Source organism: Rhinopithecus bieti, unplaced genomic scaffold (assembly GCF_001698545.2).
Source record: "Rhinopithecus bieti isolate Rb0 unplaced genomic scaffold, ASM169854v2 scaffold_69822, whole genome shotgun sequence".
NCBI lineage: Eukaryota > Metazoa > Chordata > Mammalia > Primates > Cercopithecidae > Rhinopithecus > Rhinopithecus bieti.
In genome coordinates this window covers 431495-448094 of record NW_016826966.1, presented here as the reverse complement: position 1 = coordinate 448094, position 16600 = coordinate 431495, and the positions used below count along the sequence as shown (strand labels likewise).

General features: G+C 35.3%; 1 protein-coding gene across 1 annotated transcript in view; it reads right to left on the bottom strand.

The window, feature by feature from the left end:
* The window catches only part of PLA2G4A (phospholipase A2 group IVA), a 157846-nt gene that overhangs the window by 36134 nt on the left and 105112 nt on the right, over positions 1-16600 (bottom strand). The window contains 3 exon segments of the mRNA XM_017863705.1: positions 5251-5322; positions 9008-9100; positions 9195-9332. Coding sequence (XP_017719194.1) covers positions 5251-5322; positions 9008-9100; positions 9195-9332 — 303 coding nt within the window.

Sequence of the window (16600 nt, the reverse complement as noted above, 5' to 3'; positions counted from 1 at the left end):
TGTTTATTTGCCTAGATTAATATTGCAGTTAATCATTTTTGTTCTTAAGTTGTTCTTAGTCCACCTTTTACCTATAGTGCATGTAAAGGGTGTATTCTTGCCAGTGCCACTTGGTCTATGCTCAGATTTCTGGGTAAATTTCTTCCATTTTCCCACTTTCCTTCTTTCCTGAATTGTTTTCTTCCACGCACTTGCATGCACACATATAATTTACACACAGAAAATCCACAGTGGTTAATTCTATCCTCTACATTTCTTTGTTTTTTTTTTTTGTTGTTGTTGTTGTTGTTGTTGTTTTTTTTGAGACGGAGTCTCGCTCTGTCACCCAAGCTGGAATGCACTGGCCAGATCTCAGCTCACTGCAAGCTCCGCCTCCCGGGTTCACGCCATTCTCCTGCCTCGGCCTCCCGAGTATCTGGGACTACAGGCGCCCGCCACCTCGCCCGGCTAGTTTTTTGTATTTTTTAGTAGAGACGGGGTTTCACCGTGTTAGCCAGGATGGTCTTGATCTCCTGACCTTGTGATCCGCCCGCCTCGGCCTCCCAAAGTGCTGGGATTACAGGCTTGAGCCACCGCGCCCGGCCTATCCTCTATATTTCTTAAGTTACCTTAAGAAATTTTATCCTGTTTAACAAACATTCAGGATTTCTGTAAAATGAGGAGTGAGAGCTAAAGGATTCAACATATATTTGCTACTAAATAAACACCCTTATGACCTATTGATTTTATGACCTGTCATTTCATCCTTGCTTATAAAGTTTGGGGATTTAAAAGCCTTTAATTTAAACAAATGCCTAAACATTTTAAAATTCAGCAATCACCCCAAAGAAGCAGTTTTAAATGGCTTTTTCCTTAAAACCTATGCATACATCATTTCTCCTGGGAAACTATATTGTATGGTCATTTATAGCATTGGCTCCAGAATCAGACTCCTTGGGTACCAACCCTCTCTCCACTATTTGCTAATTACTTTCCCCTTCTCTTCCTTCATTTCCTCATTGATAAACCTCCTAAAGTTGTGAGAATTAACTGTGTTTGTGCATCTATGTAATGTTCTTAGAAAAGTGCCCGGCTCATATTAAATTCTTAATAAATACTAGCTAGTAGCAGAAACAGTTGTAGCAGCAGCAGCAGAAGCATCATCATCATCATCAGTCTTATTTATTCATAATCAAAATCAAAGAACAATTTATGGTAGTGTATAACTTCACCTGCCTAAATCCCATTTTTTTCTGATTTCTGGGAACCCTGTATGTAAATATTCACACATTTATAAAACTGTGTATGTATATGTATGTGACTCTGTGTGTGTGTGTGTGTGTGTGTGTTGAGACAAAGAGAAAAAAGACATTCTATAGTCAGCTTCATAATTTTCAATAAATGTAAACTAAACATACACAAAACCATCATAAATATATATTTTTTATTATACTTTAAGTTCTAGGGTACATGTGCACAACATGCAGGTTTGATACATAGGTATACATGCGTTATGTTGGTTTGCTGCACCCATCAACTCGTCATTTCCTTTAGGTATTTCTCCTAATGCTATCCCTCCACCAGCCCCTCACCCTGCCGATAGGCCCCGGTGTGTGCTGTTCCCCACCCTGTGTCCAAGTGTTCTATTGTTCAATTCCCACCTATGAGTGAGAACATACGGTGTTTGGTTTTCTGTCTTTGTGATAGTTTGCTGAGAATGATTGTTTCCAGCTTCATGCACGTCCCTGCAAAGGACATGAACTCAACCTTTTATGGTTGCATAGTATTCCATGGTATATATGTGCCACATTTTCTTAATCCAGTCTATCACTGATGGACATTTGGGTTGGTTCCAACTCTTTGCTATTGTGAATAGTGCCGCAATAAACATATGTGTGCATGTGTCTTTATGATTTATAATCCTTATCTTCACAGTTATTCGTTTCACTGAGCTGAGTAAATGAAGAGATCTTTCATTCAGTAACCAATCCAGATGACTATATAGTCACCAAAACAAATACACTATTTTCTACTCTTACACTTTTCTAACGCCAAACAGGGCAAAAAATGTCTTTTACTAGAACAATTCAGGCTTTAAAATGAATGATTTCTATCTCCAGTTACACAGGATATAAATGAGATACGCAATTATTTCCAAAGATTTTGGGGTTATGGCTTCTTACTTTTCTTATTATTATCCAATAAGCCCCACTTCCATACCAGGATACCTTTGATAACGGCATCACTTGTGGGACAAAACCAACAGTCAACATATAAATGATACTTATTGCTTACTGGTCATAACAGTAATAGTACATTTCTATTTGCATCACCCTTTACAACTTAAAGCCCTTTTGTCTGCATTTGCTAATTTAACGATTGCAACAGTTCTGTGAGAGAAGGTAATGGTTCCAGGATAGGTTTGAAGAAACTAAAGATGAAAATATCTAAAACTTTGCTCAAAATCATTTGACTACATATGAAAGAGTCTCAAGACAATAAAAGGATAAGCCACAGATTGAAATAAATTATTTGCAATGGACATATTTGATTAAAACATGTAATACAAAACATACAAAGAACACTTAAAACTCAATAATAAGAAAACAACCCCAATCCAAAATGGGCCAAAGGCCTGAACTGATACCTCATCAAAAAAGACATACAGATGGCAAATATTTATATGAGAAGACGCTTCAAGTTAAATGTCATTTGAGAAATGCAAATTAAAACAATAAAAGATATTACTACATACCTGTTAGAATGACCAATATCCAAAGCATAGATAATACCAAATGTTTAAAAGATGTGGAGCAACAAAACTCTCATTCACGGCTGGTAGGGAATGCAAAATGGTACAGCCACTTTGGAAGACCGTTTGACAGTTTCTTACAAAACTAAATATACTATTACCATATGATCCGCAATTGTGCTCCATCGTATTCACCCAAATAAATTGAAAATCTATGTCTACACCAAAATGTGAACATAGATTTTCTAGCAGTTTTATTCATAATGTCCAAAACTTGAAAGTAAAGTTCAAGTTTTCTAAGTTCACCTTCTTCAGTAGGTGAATGAATAACTAAATGGTGGCACAACCAGACAGTGGAATATTATTCAGTGCTTAAAAAAAAAAAAAAAGTTATGAAGCCAAGAAAAAACATAGAGGGACTTTAAATGTACACTACTAAGTGAAAGATCTGAAAAGTCTACATCATTGTTTGATTCTGACTATAAGACATTCTGGAAAAGGCAAAGCAATAGAGAGAGAGTAAAATGATTAGTGCTTGTTAGGGGTAGGGGGAGCGGGGGACAGGCAGGAGACAGGATTTTTAGAGCAGTGAAACTAGTGTGTGTGACATGTATAATGATGAATATATGTCATTACATATTTGTCAAAACCCACAGAATATATACCAACAGTTGAGTCCTAATGTAAACTATGGATTTTGACTGATAATAATGTCAACCTAAGCTCATCAGTTTTCACAAATGTACCACTCTGGTGTGGAATGTTTATAGTGGGGGAGGCGGTGGGGGGATGGAAGGTGGACAGGGGACATATGACATATGGTAATTCTGTACTTTGTACTCAGTTTTGCTTTGAGCCTAAAACTGCTCTAAAAACTCATGTAAAAGAGAAAAAATAAATACCAAGAGCCGAAAAGAAAACCTTAACCACATAACTCAATATCATGCTGAAAGCAAGGCTGGTCCTAAAACCAAAGCAGCCATATTCAACAGTCCTTGAACTTCTCAGCCTCAAGACTCAGCTAGTACTGTAGGGGTTATCAAATGTACTGACCATCTATAGAAATACTTAATAATGGAGAAACTGTTATTCTATCTCCTCGGTAGCCCCTAAATCAATACACAAATAATTCTAGAGATGCTAGGCATACGATATCTATCCCCTTTACAATGGCTAGCTTCCTTCATTAAAAGGAAATTCAAAACAAAAAGAACTTCAACAACTAAAATATATATAAATTTTAAATTTTAAAAATGAAGGAGCCAGGATGAAGACTTGCTTCCTTCCAGGGCACAGTTCTTTTGGGGTTCCTGAGTAATGATCAGGGCTGCTGGCCATTATTTGATTAGGCAGATCATGGGCTGCATAATGCAGCAGGACAGGGCGGCAAATCAGGGCTGAACCCAGCTTGCACTCATCTAGCCAAGCCTTGTGCCCAGGTGAAAGCGTTGGCTGCCCAGAGAAGGAATCATCTTTTTTAATGTTTGCAAGACACCACACACTAGCCAAGCCATGGCCCTGTGCAGCTACATTCTCCAGAGAAGGCAGCTTTTCTCTAATTCACACAAACACAGCTTCTGAGGAAGTAATAGCCCAGCTATGAAAAAAGAATTTTAAATTTAGTAATAATTAAGCAAGGATAAAACAGGCTCTTCCATGCCTAGTGGAATTAATTAAGTTTTGGACCAGAAAGCATCTAATATCTTCTAAAATCTAGATGATCATATTGAAACTGTAATAGGACAGATACATCCAGTTCTTATAAAGTCTTCCATTTGTTTTGTTTTGTTTTTGTTTTTGTTTGTTTGTTGGCTCTCTTTTAACTATTGGGAACATTTTTATAAATAGCTATTTCAAAACACTGTCTCAAAATAATCTATTTTACCACAAAACATTCAAAACAAATATGACCTTCATACTTGTTGCCAATCTGATCCTCATGTTATCTCTGCCCCAAGTCCATCACCAACTATCACGATCCACACCAAACTGAAAACTACCTTGCCAAAATGTAAAAGGGCTCATTTATACTATCGAATAATATACGCAACAAGTTCTTGATACTTTTACCCCACTTCATCACCAATCCCGTCTCAAGAAAGGGGGTGTAGCCAGTAGAATAAGGGTCAGAAATGGAGTGAGAATACAATTTTTCATGTTACTTAATAATAAAATTCTAGAAGACAAAATTTTAATTTTTAAAGCCATCTAAAACGGTTCCCAAATCACAGTAACCATGCTGAGAAGCCCAGTGCTCTATCTACCATCTCGGATCTGTTCATTTGTTCAACTTATAGTATTTTTGAGGTATTAAAACAAAACGAATTAGGGATATATATGTGCTGCCTACTTTGTTAGATATGCAACATGCAATCCTCTCTCTCAACAGAAAACTACAATTGTATCACTTCCGTGTCTGAAGTGGAGATTACCATCAGCATCTTGAGTGAGAAAATCAGACAAAGTGTTCATATCCTTTCCTCATGGATCTCAGCCAGAGAAGTTCCTGACTCACTCACCTTTGGGTTCGTGTGATTCATCATCACTGTCCGAACTATCATTACTCACAATATGCTTTGTTGTAAGATTTTCTGTGGAAAGAAAACAAAAAAATTGAAGCACGTCAGGTGTCAAAATTAACAATTAAATGTATTACAAAGAAGTAATCTGACCAAAACCACAGAGTGAGATCTACTAGCTCTACTAGTATAAATTCAAATCCATTTAATAATTCTAGATTTATTATATTTAATTATGTTTTCAGATTTCTCACTGGAAACAAAACTTCCTGGCACATGAAAAGTTAGTTTATATTTATTAATTCATGATTTAAAGAGGAAAATTTTTATGTTTATCATAATTCTGAAAAAAATAACAACTTGATTATAGGAAGCTCCTTGTTATACCAAAAACTTTGCCTTTTCTTTATTAGATATTTTAAGTGGTGTTTATGAAGATAAAGGATAAAACCAAAATCTACAGGTGAGTTACAAAACAGTTTTCTTAAAACGAATGAAAGATACTAACATAAATTATCTTTTGACTTTCAATAATATTTAAAATTATCAGTTGAAATTCACCTTTTGGTGTCAAGAATTTGTGCTTCCTGCAGAACATATTAAGAGAGCAGTTATAAAAACTAAAATAACAACCAGAAATCCTTAAGGCAAAGACAGCAGTAAAATCTAGCATAATAGCTAGTTATCTTTCTTCTTTATTTTTTTTTAAACGGTTACCCAGGCTGGCCTGCAGTGGCATGACCTCTGCTCACTTCAACCTCTGCCTCTGGGCTCAAGCAACCCTTCCATCTTAGCCTCCTGAGTAGCTGGGACTATAGGCAGAGGCCGTCATACTTGGCTCACCAAAAAAAAAAAGAAAGAAAAAGAAAAGAAAAAATGTAGAAATGAAGTTTCACTCTATTGCCTAGACTGGTCTCAAACTCCTGGACTCAAGTGATCCTCCTGCCTTGACCTCCCAAAGAGCTGGGATTACAGGTGTGAGCCACCGTGCCCAGCCTAGCTGTTTTTTTTTTTTTTCAAGTAAAATGTGCATGAATGAGCAAGAGCAGGTAATGGAAGGGTTAATAAATGCTTAAGGCAATGGATTGACATTTATTTTTTAAGTTTTTACTGGCATGATTATACATAAGAAATTTGATAAAATGTTCACAAGTTAATATTATTAGTTTCATTTCATGACTATCATCAATAGTAATTTTGTTACATGGGGGTGTGGGAGATGTTAAGAAATTATCTATCCCAGGTGCCATATACATTAGGTGTGTTTCTAGTCCTACATGTATTTTCTTTTCCTTCCTTAAGCATTTTCTTTCTTTCTATTGCTCTTCTTTCCCTCCTCTGCCTCCTCCTCCTCCTCGCCTCCCTCCCTCCCTTCCTTCCTTCCTTCCTTCCTTCCTTGCCTTCCTCTCCTTCCTTCCTTAACTTTCCTTCCTCCTTTCCTTTCTTTCTCCTTTCTTTCTTTCTGCCACATATGATAGTTTAAGAAAATAGTTCAGCAAAATACTTTCTTATTTGTAAGGAAGACTTCATGATATGAATAGCTAACTATTCTGAATTTACATATTTTCCATCCTAGCATAATGTACAACTCCATCTCTCAAAAGTGTAAATTTTTCACATTTATTCAAAACTCCTTAGAGAGTAAATAATTTCATTCAGAGTTACCTGATTGTAGCCCAATTTACCTTAAAGTCTTTCTTCAGAAAGAAGAACACAAAAAAGCAAAAATCTCTGAACACTCCTTTAGGAGGTAGACTTCAGTCAGCCAAAGGATACAGTAGTCACCAGGAGTCCTCAGAGTCCTCTTGGTCACCTCTCTGGTTTCATTTCTGGAAATCCTTACTTAATCTGAGGTAACATGCTTCCTGCCGACTGGCGGATCACACATACACGATATTCCTCCTCAGTCTGACACACAGTCCGAGTCAATAAGCTGCCAGACTGCCAGCCTCTAAGGAAACTTCTCAACAAAGAACCTTCTCAAAACTACCTAGTATAAACCTCCTCCTTTTCCTTGGCTTTTAGCCACTGCCTCACCCACATTCAGATATGTTATTTCAGTCCTATTCTCTTCCTGCCTTAAGAAGAAAAAAACAACAAACCCTAGGTTATCTGGATTATTCAACAGAAGGGCACAGGAAGCAAGCCTCAATATGTGATCTTCTCTTTCTTCTTCTTCTTTTTTTTTTTTTTTTAAATCTTCACATAATTTAGAGAGAGAGTTTGTTATTTCCACGAAGAGTTGGGAACAGGACATTCATCTGGGATGTAATGTTCATTAAAAGAAATCAAGTAAGATCATTTTATCATTATACACGTTGCCTTGCAGTTACTATTAAGAGAATGTGCCCCGTGGTAAATGTCATAGCAGGCTCATGAGTGCCACCTACCTTGTCTCTTCATTAACTAGGTGATGATCAGAGGACAGAAAGTAAACAAGCACAAGGTGCCTTATTTCTGTGTTTGTTTTTATTTTTATTTTAAAATCTTTGGCTCCAATGAAATTTTAAGATAACTTTTCCATTATTCATTAAGAACTAACCAAAAATACAAATGACACTCTTGAAAATATTATGAACTACAGGAGTTTACCACACTAAATACAAATACTAAATAAATTATCAAATAACTAAAAATCAATTCTTGTGGGAGCAGTGGTAATACTGCTTATAAGCCAACTTACTGTTCCAATTAATGTTACAATTGTATTCTCTTTTTCATGTAAACTTAATTGAATCAACTGATGTTGCCTGGGATAACCAAGGACAGCTTGTTTAAAATTCCTGCAGTAAACTTTTTGTATGCAAGCATTCTTCAAGTAAATTAATTATTTAAAAAGTCATCAGTGTTATTCTGTCACCTTCTCTGTTCTCAGATAGATCTGTGTTACTTCCCAGATAGAGAAGAGATAGTAGGTAGTTGTGCTGAAAGTCCATTGAGCATTTCTCCCAGGTCCCTGCTGTTATGGCTCCAAATTCAGATTTAGCATGCCACCATTTCTTTATGCTATCAGTCCAAACAGTCAAAACAAAAATTAGTATTGATTAAAATACAGGTGGCAAGGCTTTTGGAAGAAACTGAATGTAAATTTTTTGTTTGCTTAAATTAAATTTATTAATTTAAGAAAACATGTTTCTGTGGTATTCTTATAATGAATGAAAACCACTGGTCCCCAATTGAGATTGTCTACTTTCTCAGGTTTTGTAAATATTCATAATTTGTTATAGGCTAATGGGTTAGATTTATCAAAAATCACTAGTTTAAGTGTACTAGGGGTGATTTGATTTTTTTTCCTTCTTTTGGGTATAGATTAGTATAAGATGCTAACAGAATTCTGGTGAGTTAATGTTTAAGGGTTAAATAAACTGTGACAAGCATAAACTTCAGTGTAAACATTGCATTTAGCTGTTGGTGAATCTAATCTTTAAAAAGCTACTCGTATTTGGTAAAAGAAGATTTTCTAATAAAATAGTATGTTTAGCAGTATAATGCAAAAAAGGAATAGAGATGTGTTCTATTAAAAATGACTCTTAGGAATCAATGATTTTTATGAGTTTTATAACTTCAGTGCCAAAATAATACTTAAGAAGTACCTTACATAATATTTTTAGGATATATTTAGGTTGATTCAACCAAATTATTAATAAATTCAGAATGAATGAAATATTTATGAAGATTTAATATTTTCTCCATATATGTTAATAAAATTTATCAATGTAGCAAGATTTGTATCAATGTAAGCACATCTTTAGGATACCTAATTCTTCCTCCATTGTGGAGCCTCTACTTTGTGAACCAGAAACGCCCAAAACTCTGTTGAACAATATGGAAAAGGCACTGCCCCAGACACCTAAAATAAAGCAGAAACGGAAAATAACTTAAAATGTACCAGGTTTCAAAATAGTCAAACAAATCAGTGATATATTTTTATTTTGATCACCTACCCATTAAGAAATGCAAGGGGTTTTCTTCATACTTCTTAACAACTGTTCCCATAAAAAATTTGCTTCCAAACAAGTCAGGAGCCATAAAAGTACCATATTTAGCCATGCCAATTTCGTATGGACTAAATTCAACCCAATCTGAAAGCATTTTAAAAACAAGGCAATCCATGAATAGGAAAATGCTACAGCATGGTATGCACAGTTAATGATCACTCGAATAATGTCATGCTTATTCTCACGCACTTATTTAAAATATCGAAATGAAAACATTACCAAATGTCCATTATGTATATGACACTGTGTGGAAGTTGGGGGAAAAACGCTTAGAGGTGAGTAAGACAAGACGATACCAAAAGATCCCTTCTAATTTGCAGAAATTAGATACATTTTCTATTTAAAACTCAGATGTCTTTTTGAAGTCAGTTTTCATTCTATAGAATAGAAAACTGAAAACTGCTAACTAGATATAAATTTAATGGAGCAGACAGAAGAAATTAAACTCTTTTTAACAATTCAAACCGTCTATTAAAATGAAATAAAATGTTTTCTAACATTTACCTTTTCTTCACCTTCACTTTAATTTTGCTTACTAACCATCTATTCTAACTCCACGAGATTGCAATACCAAGTTTTTAGGTTGAATGTCTTAGAAAAACATGGTAACAGTGCCAGAGACGTACACTGTCTAAGAGCGGGGGCTCTGGAGCCAGACTGTCTGGGATCAAATCCCATTCTGCTGCTTATGAACTGTGCTTACTGATTTGGGTATTATTCTCTCTCTGTCTTAGGTCCCTAATCTATAAAATGTGAATAAAATCAGTAGACAGTGTGTAGGATTGTTTTGAAGATCTACTGAGTTAAGAAATGTAAGGAGCTTAGAAGAGGACATAGCACATTTTTAATTGCTCAATAAATAGTAGCCACTTTATGTTTCATGTATTCCCATGGGTATAATTATGTCTAATAATCATCTGCATCTTAATGTCTTCAGCAAGAACTCCTGGTTTCTGATTCCCATTTTCTACACTTGCAACTCCTTCATTCTCCTTCTTGTTGGTAAATGGTACTATTATTCATGCCACTACTCACTTTAGGATTACCCTTGATGGTTCTCTTTCCCTTATAGCTTACATGAGAAAAATAAAGTGCTGTAGACACTATCACCAGGTATGTTTAGAACCTGGTCACTTATCCATTTGTCCACCATGACCATACTGATACAAATTGCTGTATTCTCTCCCTCTCCTGGACCTCCACAATAGTCTCCTAAAATGCTTTTACTCTGTTCACCTATTATCTTTTTGATATCCCATAGCCAGAATAAATCTTTAAAAATATAAATCACAGCACACCACTGTCATCTGAAAGCTTCCCATTACACTGAAAATAAAAACAGGGCTTACAAGGTTCCATCCTGGCCTAGATCGCACTGCCTGTGAGATGTGACCACATCTCTTAATAATGTTCTATCACAGTTTGTCTTGCGTATCCCACTTCACTTCAGTTGCACAGCACAGGTCTTCTTACTGTTCCTCAAAGAAGTCAAGCTCATTCCCACTTCAGCATCTTACACTTGCTATTCCCTTCTGCAGTTATAATGCTTGCTCCTACTTAATCTTTATTTTAGGGTCTTTGCCAATGGTCCATTACAAAATCCCAACATCATCCACCCCTGCCCAACTCATAATTCTCTGTCCCACTTCATTTTTTTTCTAGCTTTTCTCTTTCTGAAATTGTAATATGTCTGTAATATCTTATCCAACAAAACAAAATCCAAACAATTCCAAAATTCGCAAGCTTTTTTGTTACTCATTTGGTGGTAAAATCTGATCTGAATTCATTTAGTGAGAAATCAGTCTTGAATGTCAGTGGGGACTCTTATAATTCATTTATCCCACTTGACGTGGATATTTACATATCCTACTGGAAAAATATCACTGTTTGATTATAAGAACCCACTGGGGTATTAGGTAATACACAATACGAGTACCTTTATATCTCTAAAATCCAAACATTTTGAATTCTAAAACACACATCACCAAAGGTTTGGAAAAGGAATTGTGGATCTATATTTATTATTTGTTCAATGGTAGGTCACAACATCCTCCTTTTGTGAAGGAAGAGATGAAATCACAACTTTGATAACATTGTAATTCATTATATGTCAAAGCCAAATGGTACATATACTTCATCAGAAAGTGGTGTGATTTACAATGATTTATATGAAACTCGTGAGACATGACTAACAATAAATCAGAGGTTGTTAGGAAAATTCCTGTATTCATACAAGGAATTTCCTATCTCTCAATTTCACAGCCCTATCATGGGAACTGAAGCATAACAACTTCCTGGTTCCTACTTTTCTAGCGATCTCTTCTTGATTAGTGCTGTGGCCTGGGCACACAGTAACTAAGGCATTCTCAAAAGCTAAGAGGAGCCCTGCACCCCTCACTGAAGAACTCACAGTGTTAGTTTTCAACTAATTCTCTCCTGCTGGTGACTCTACTTTTTGATCCAACCTCTCTCCTGCACCTCCATGTACTTCCAACTTCCTTTGGGGCCCTTACACTCAGATATTCTGTCATCTCCTCCCACTATACGTACCTAGATAAGAACTCATCCCCCTTCTTCCCAGGCCAGCTTACCTACTTCAGTAAACCATGCTATCACTCCATCAAATCCATCATTGCATCACACCAATGACTTTTAGGCCTCTCATATCCATCTATTCTTTTCTTATCAGTATGTCCCTAGTTCCAGGGCCTTATCACAAAAGCACAATGATATCTCTGCTTCCAGCTTCATTCCTTTCCATTCTGTTTTCATTGGTCACCAAAGTACCTTTTTCAAAAACACTACATAAATAATTTTATTGCCCTGCACAAAAGCATTAACTATTTCCCATTATCATAAAATCAAATAAAACACTTCTGTCTGGAATTAAAATAATTCCATAACTTGGGATTAATGGTGCCTCCAAATACAACACCTTTTCTTCACCAATGTGTGCATAAGTCCTAGACTAGCTTTTTTTTGTTTGTTTTTCTTAAGTGATTCCCAGAACATAACTCTGGCTTCCCTTCTGAACATTTTCTCATATTGTTTCCATATAAAGATGTCTTTTTACCTGTACTTGATAGATCCTTCTACATTCAACTTAAATCCAAGTTTCATCACTTTCATAAAGCCTTTCTTATGACTATACTAAATCTCTAAGATATCTCACCCTTATGTCAGGTCTACACACTTATGTCAGGTCTAGGTATATTATAGGAATTTTTCCATGCTTTATTTTTGTCTCTTTCAATAGGATTATAACTTTCTTGAGGAAAAGTACTGTATTTGTACTCCTATAGTGTCGGTCAAAACATTTAGCATGATGTTTCATAACATGTTAAGTTCATAACCATAAGTTGTAATCCATAAATGCAGTTTATTCACCAGTGGAAATTCTTAAATGAATGTTTTAAGTCCTTTCTGCAATGTGATGTAGTGGAGGATTCAAGAATTTCTAACAGTTTAAAACCAATGTTTATTTGTTGAAAATTTCCAAGAAATTTCTAAATGAAAGGTGTTTAAAATTATTCCAAGATGGAAGGAAAATGTTATCCAGTATTGTTGAAGTAAAATTGTTAATAAAACTTCTGTAAGTTAATTTGATTATTTGACTCTTAAAAATATAATTCAGAGACTACCTCAACTTTTTCTTCTACATAGCCACTTTCAATCTAAGCATATATTAGAAGAATAAATTACAGACATGTCTCTATTCTTTTTTTCTCAATAACTCAAGTAAAGCTACTTGAACCCTCAAGACATGAACTTTAAGATGTCTTATCTGGGTACAATATTCACATAATTAATGTTTAATGATTTTGTCTAAATCTGTTGGAAGACACAGCTCAAACCTCCTTATCGCAGAAGCTTAACAATGAAGGTTAATGGTGCACCACTCATCTCAGTAGCAGTGCTGCAGTTAGGCATATGTCAAACTCAGACACATCCAGATCCAAAGACTACTAACTGGATGTAAATCAGCTTTTTTTTTCAGTCTAAAATAACCCAAAATATCCACTCACCCAAATATTATTTATTCTTTAATTATTTTAGTTAGGTTTTCTTTGAAAATAGCTATTGACTAAAACTTCAGAATAAAATATAACCACTGTGAAAAGTCCAGAACAATCATGACAATAAAAATAAAACTATTATATTTATATGTCTCTTTATAGTTTTCAGTCTCATCTTCTGCATATTTCATATTATTGCCTTAATAGCTCTGGAAGATAAATCTTAGGCTTAATATGTTTTTTAGATAAGCAGGAAAATAAGAATCAGAGATTACATGACTAGTCTGAGGTATTCACCTTGGAAGTATTGTAAGACAAGCCTTCTAAATTAGAATGTAGTGCTCTTTTGACCATATCATAATTCTTCCTGCGTGAAGGATGATTTATTTGGCCATGCAAAAATCTGACTAGCGTGCAAGTGTTATAGACCAACCAATTCCAAAAATTTCAAAACTCCCCAAGATAATAGCTATGGGGGGGAAAGCTATTTCATTATGGTGCTTACTTTTCTTATGTAATAAAGTCTTAACTCTCTACTATGAACTCCATTCTAGCCCAAGATGAGTGGTTCCCTGTTGCTGTTGAGCATACCAGATTTATCCTTGACCCTACTACACGCCCCCCTCCACAATCCAATAATTAAATGTGCCTTTCATATTCAAATCCTTTTTTTATTATTATGCTTTAAGTTCTAGGGTACATGTGCACAACGTGCAGGTTTTTTACATATGTATACTATTCATCTTTAAGATCTAGACCTCTGACTTTTCTTACACAGCTTTCATAGAACATTCAAAATTGTTAAAATGTACTGGAAACTTGTTATTAGGGCCTGCCATTGTTTTATGTACTTTGTCTCATTTTTTGGCAAAACATTGTGAGAAGTCTCATCTTCACTTAACAGATGAGAAAACTGGGTCTAACAGAGGTTATATAACTTGGTCAAAATGACAGTGTATAGTAACAGCTCTGTACTCTCTTGTGCCTTAACTTCTTTAATATTTATTGCAAATTTTCCAAACATTTGCAAGGGTAGGGACAATATATTGTGGTGAGGAAAAAGGAGCTCTTCCTTAGCGCCTGGCAGACTATAATCCATATAGTCGGTACTCACTATGTATACATCAGAAGTTAGTATGGAGAAATAAAAAGAATAAAGGATTTTTGAAACCAATTCTCAGAACTGCTAATTACTTTCTAAGTGGCAATGTGCAAATTATTTGATCTTTATGAGGTTTTGTTTTTCCTTCTGTTAAAGAGAGCTAAAAATGCCTACTCCCTGGTTGTAGGAAATATGGAATAAAATAGCAAATGTGATAAGTGCCTTCTGAACCATAAGCATGACAAACATTTTAGCCAATATTTTAATAAACATTTGAATGAGTGGATCCCTTGTGTGCTAACTTTTGTAAACTATTCAAAATTTTTGTCTGACAAAGGCAGTTGAGAGAAAATTGAAAATTACAAAAGGATTCTGGATATATATCTGCTAATTACACACCATGCATGATGGTTTTTTAAGCTCATGGTGTGTCCGAAGTCACTCAGATAACTTTCCTAAAAGTAGGATGAAGCCCACCAGCCACAATCAGAAATGCCATTGTGCTGCAGACTAACACTGACAGAGCCCTCCCAAAAGTATGCTATTGTGCCCCCACTCTCTTTTTTTTTTTTTTTTTTTTTTTTTTTGAGACAGAGTCTCGCTCTGTGGCCCAGCCTGGAGTGCCGTGGCACGATCTCGGCTCACTGTAAGCTCCGCTTCCCGGGTTCATGCCATTCTCCTGTCTCAGCCTCCCGAGTAGTGTTGTGCACTTTTATAGTATCCAAGAAGCAAAGCTTGAGAGGAAACAAGTGTTCACTCCTGAGATTTTAACAAAATGAGGCATTTGTTCATCAACCACAACAAATATACACAAGAACATTTTAGGTGCTGAATTATAAAATTACAACAGCACTTTGAATGGCAAACATACAATTGGCTCTATATACCCATGAGTTCAGCAAATTCTATCAACTGCAGATCAAAATATTTTAAAATTTCCAGAAAATGTAACGTTGTTGACATGTATACATTTGATCTGTACTAAACATGTACAGACTTTTGTTCCTTGTAATTATTCCCTAAACAATATAACAACTATTTACCTAGCATTTACACTGTATTAGGTATTATAAATAACCTAGAGATGATTTAAAGTATGCAGAAGAATGTGTGTAGGTTACCTACAAATACTGTGCCATTTTGCATATGGGGTCCTGGAACCAATCCCCATGAGTACCAAGGGACAACCGTAGATCATATTACCCAATTAATGAAAAGATAACCAACAAGTAAAATAATTTGCACTACCTAAAAGCACCAGGCATATTATTTTGTCAAAAGTTACTGAGGAATGGATAATTAAAATTGAGTTATTGATTGTATCCATGATTTTATTGTATTACAGTAAATGAAAATACATTAGTTACTAGTTTCATGGAATATTCTCTGCAACCAGAAAATCATCTCACTTAATATTTTCTTATATTTTCAAAGTCTTATGTTACAGAAAATACATTAAAATAAACAACTGAAATTGCTTATGACCTTCCTCTAAAGAAAACTATGGGAAACTGCAATTCAGAGGTTCCAGAAAGTGTTCTGAGAAAGGAAACAGCATACCTGCAAACATTAGCTCTGAAACGTCAGGTTTGACATGAAGACAGGTGAAAAGAGGTAAAGGGCATTGTGCAGTATTGACTTTTCCTTCAAACTACTCAGGGTAGTATTCATTCTCTGTCCACAGAAGAAAGAAAAGATGACTTTAAATTTATAAACGGATAAAGGAAGAAAGAATGCTATTCAAAATGTACTTCCAATCAAAATCTTATAATTTTATAATAAAAATAACTCTTATTACTTCTAGAAATTACTAGGTCCTGAATAAACAACAAAAAATAAGCTCTATGGAAGTAACTATCTTCATTTAAAAAATCATCATAACTCTAGAGACTATGTCTACATCTGAACTGGAGAATGAATTAGCAAGTGTGGAGCCTGGAAGAAATTTAGCCCCTGGACCCCTTGTCACAGGCTCTCCTCTGCTTCATCTTCAAGGAAATATCAATTTAATCATGTATCAAGCGAGTCTGTTCTATGATCCCCTTCCTTTCTTGAATCTGTTCAGGCAAACTTCATTCTTCCTCATCTAAAAATGTTACCATTCTTGGAGGGAATGGGCAGTTAAGGGTTAAAATGTGAATTTTCTTTTTTTTTTTTCCCCAGAGAAAAGTAATACAAAAGCACTTCCTCACACATTCAAAACCTTTACATCGTTGGAATGAATTAGTAAGCAC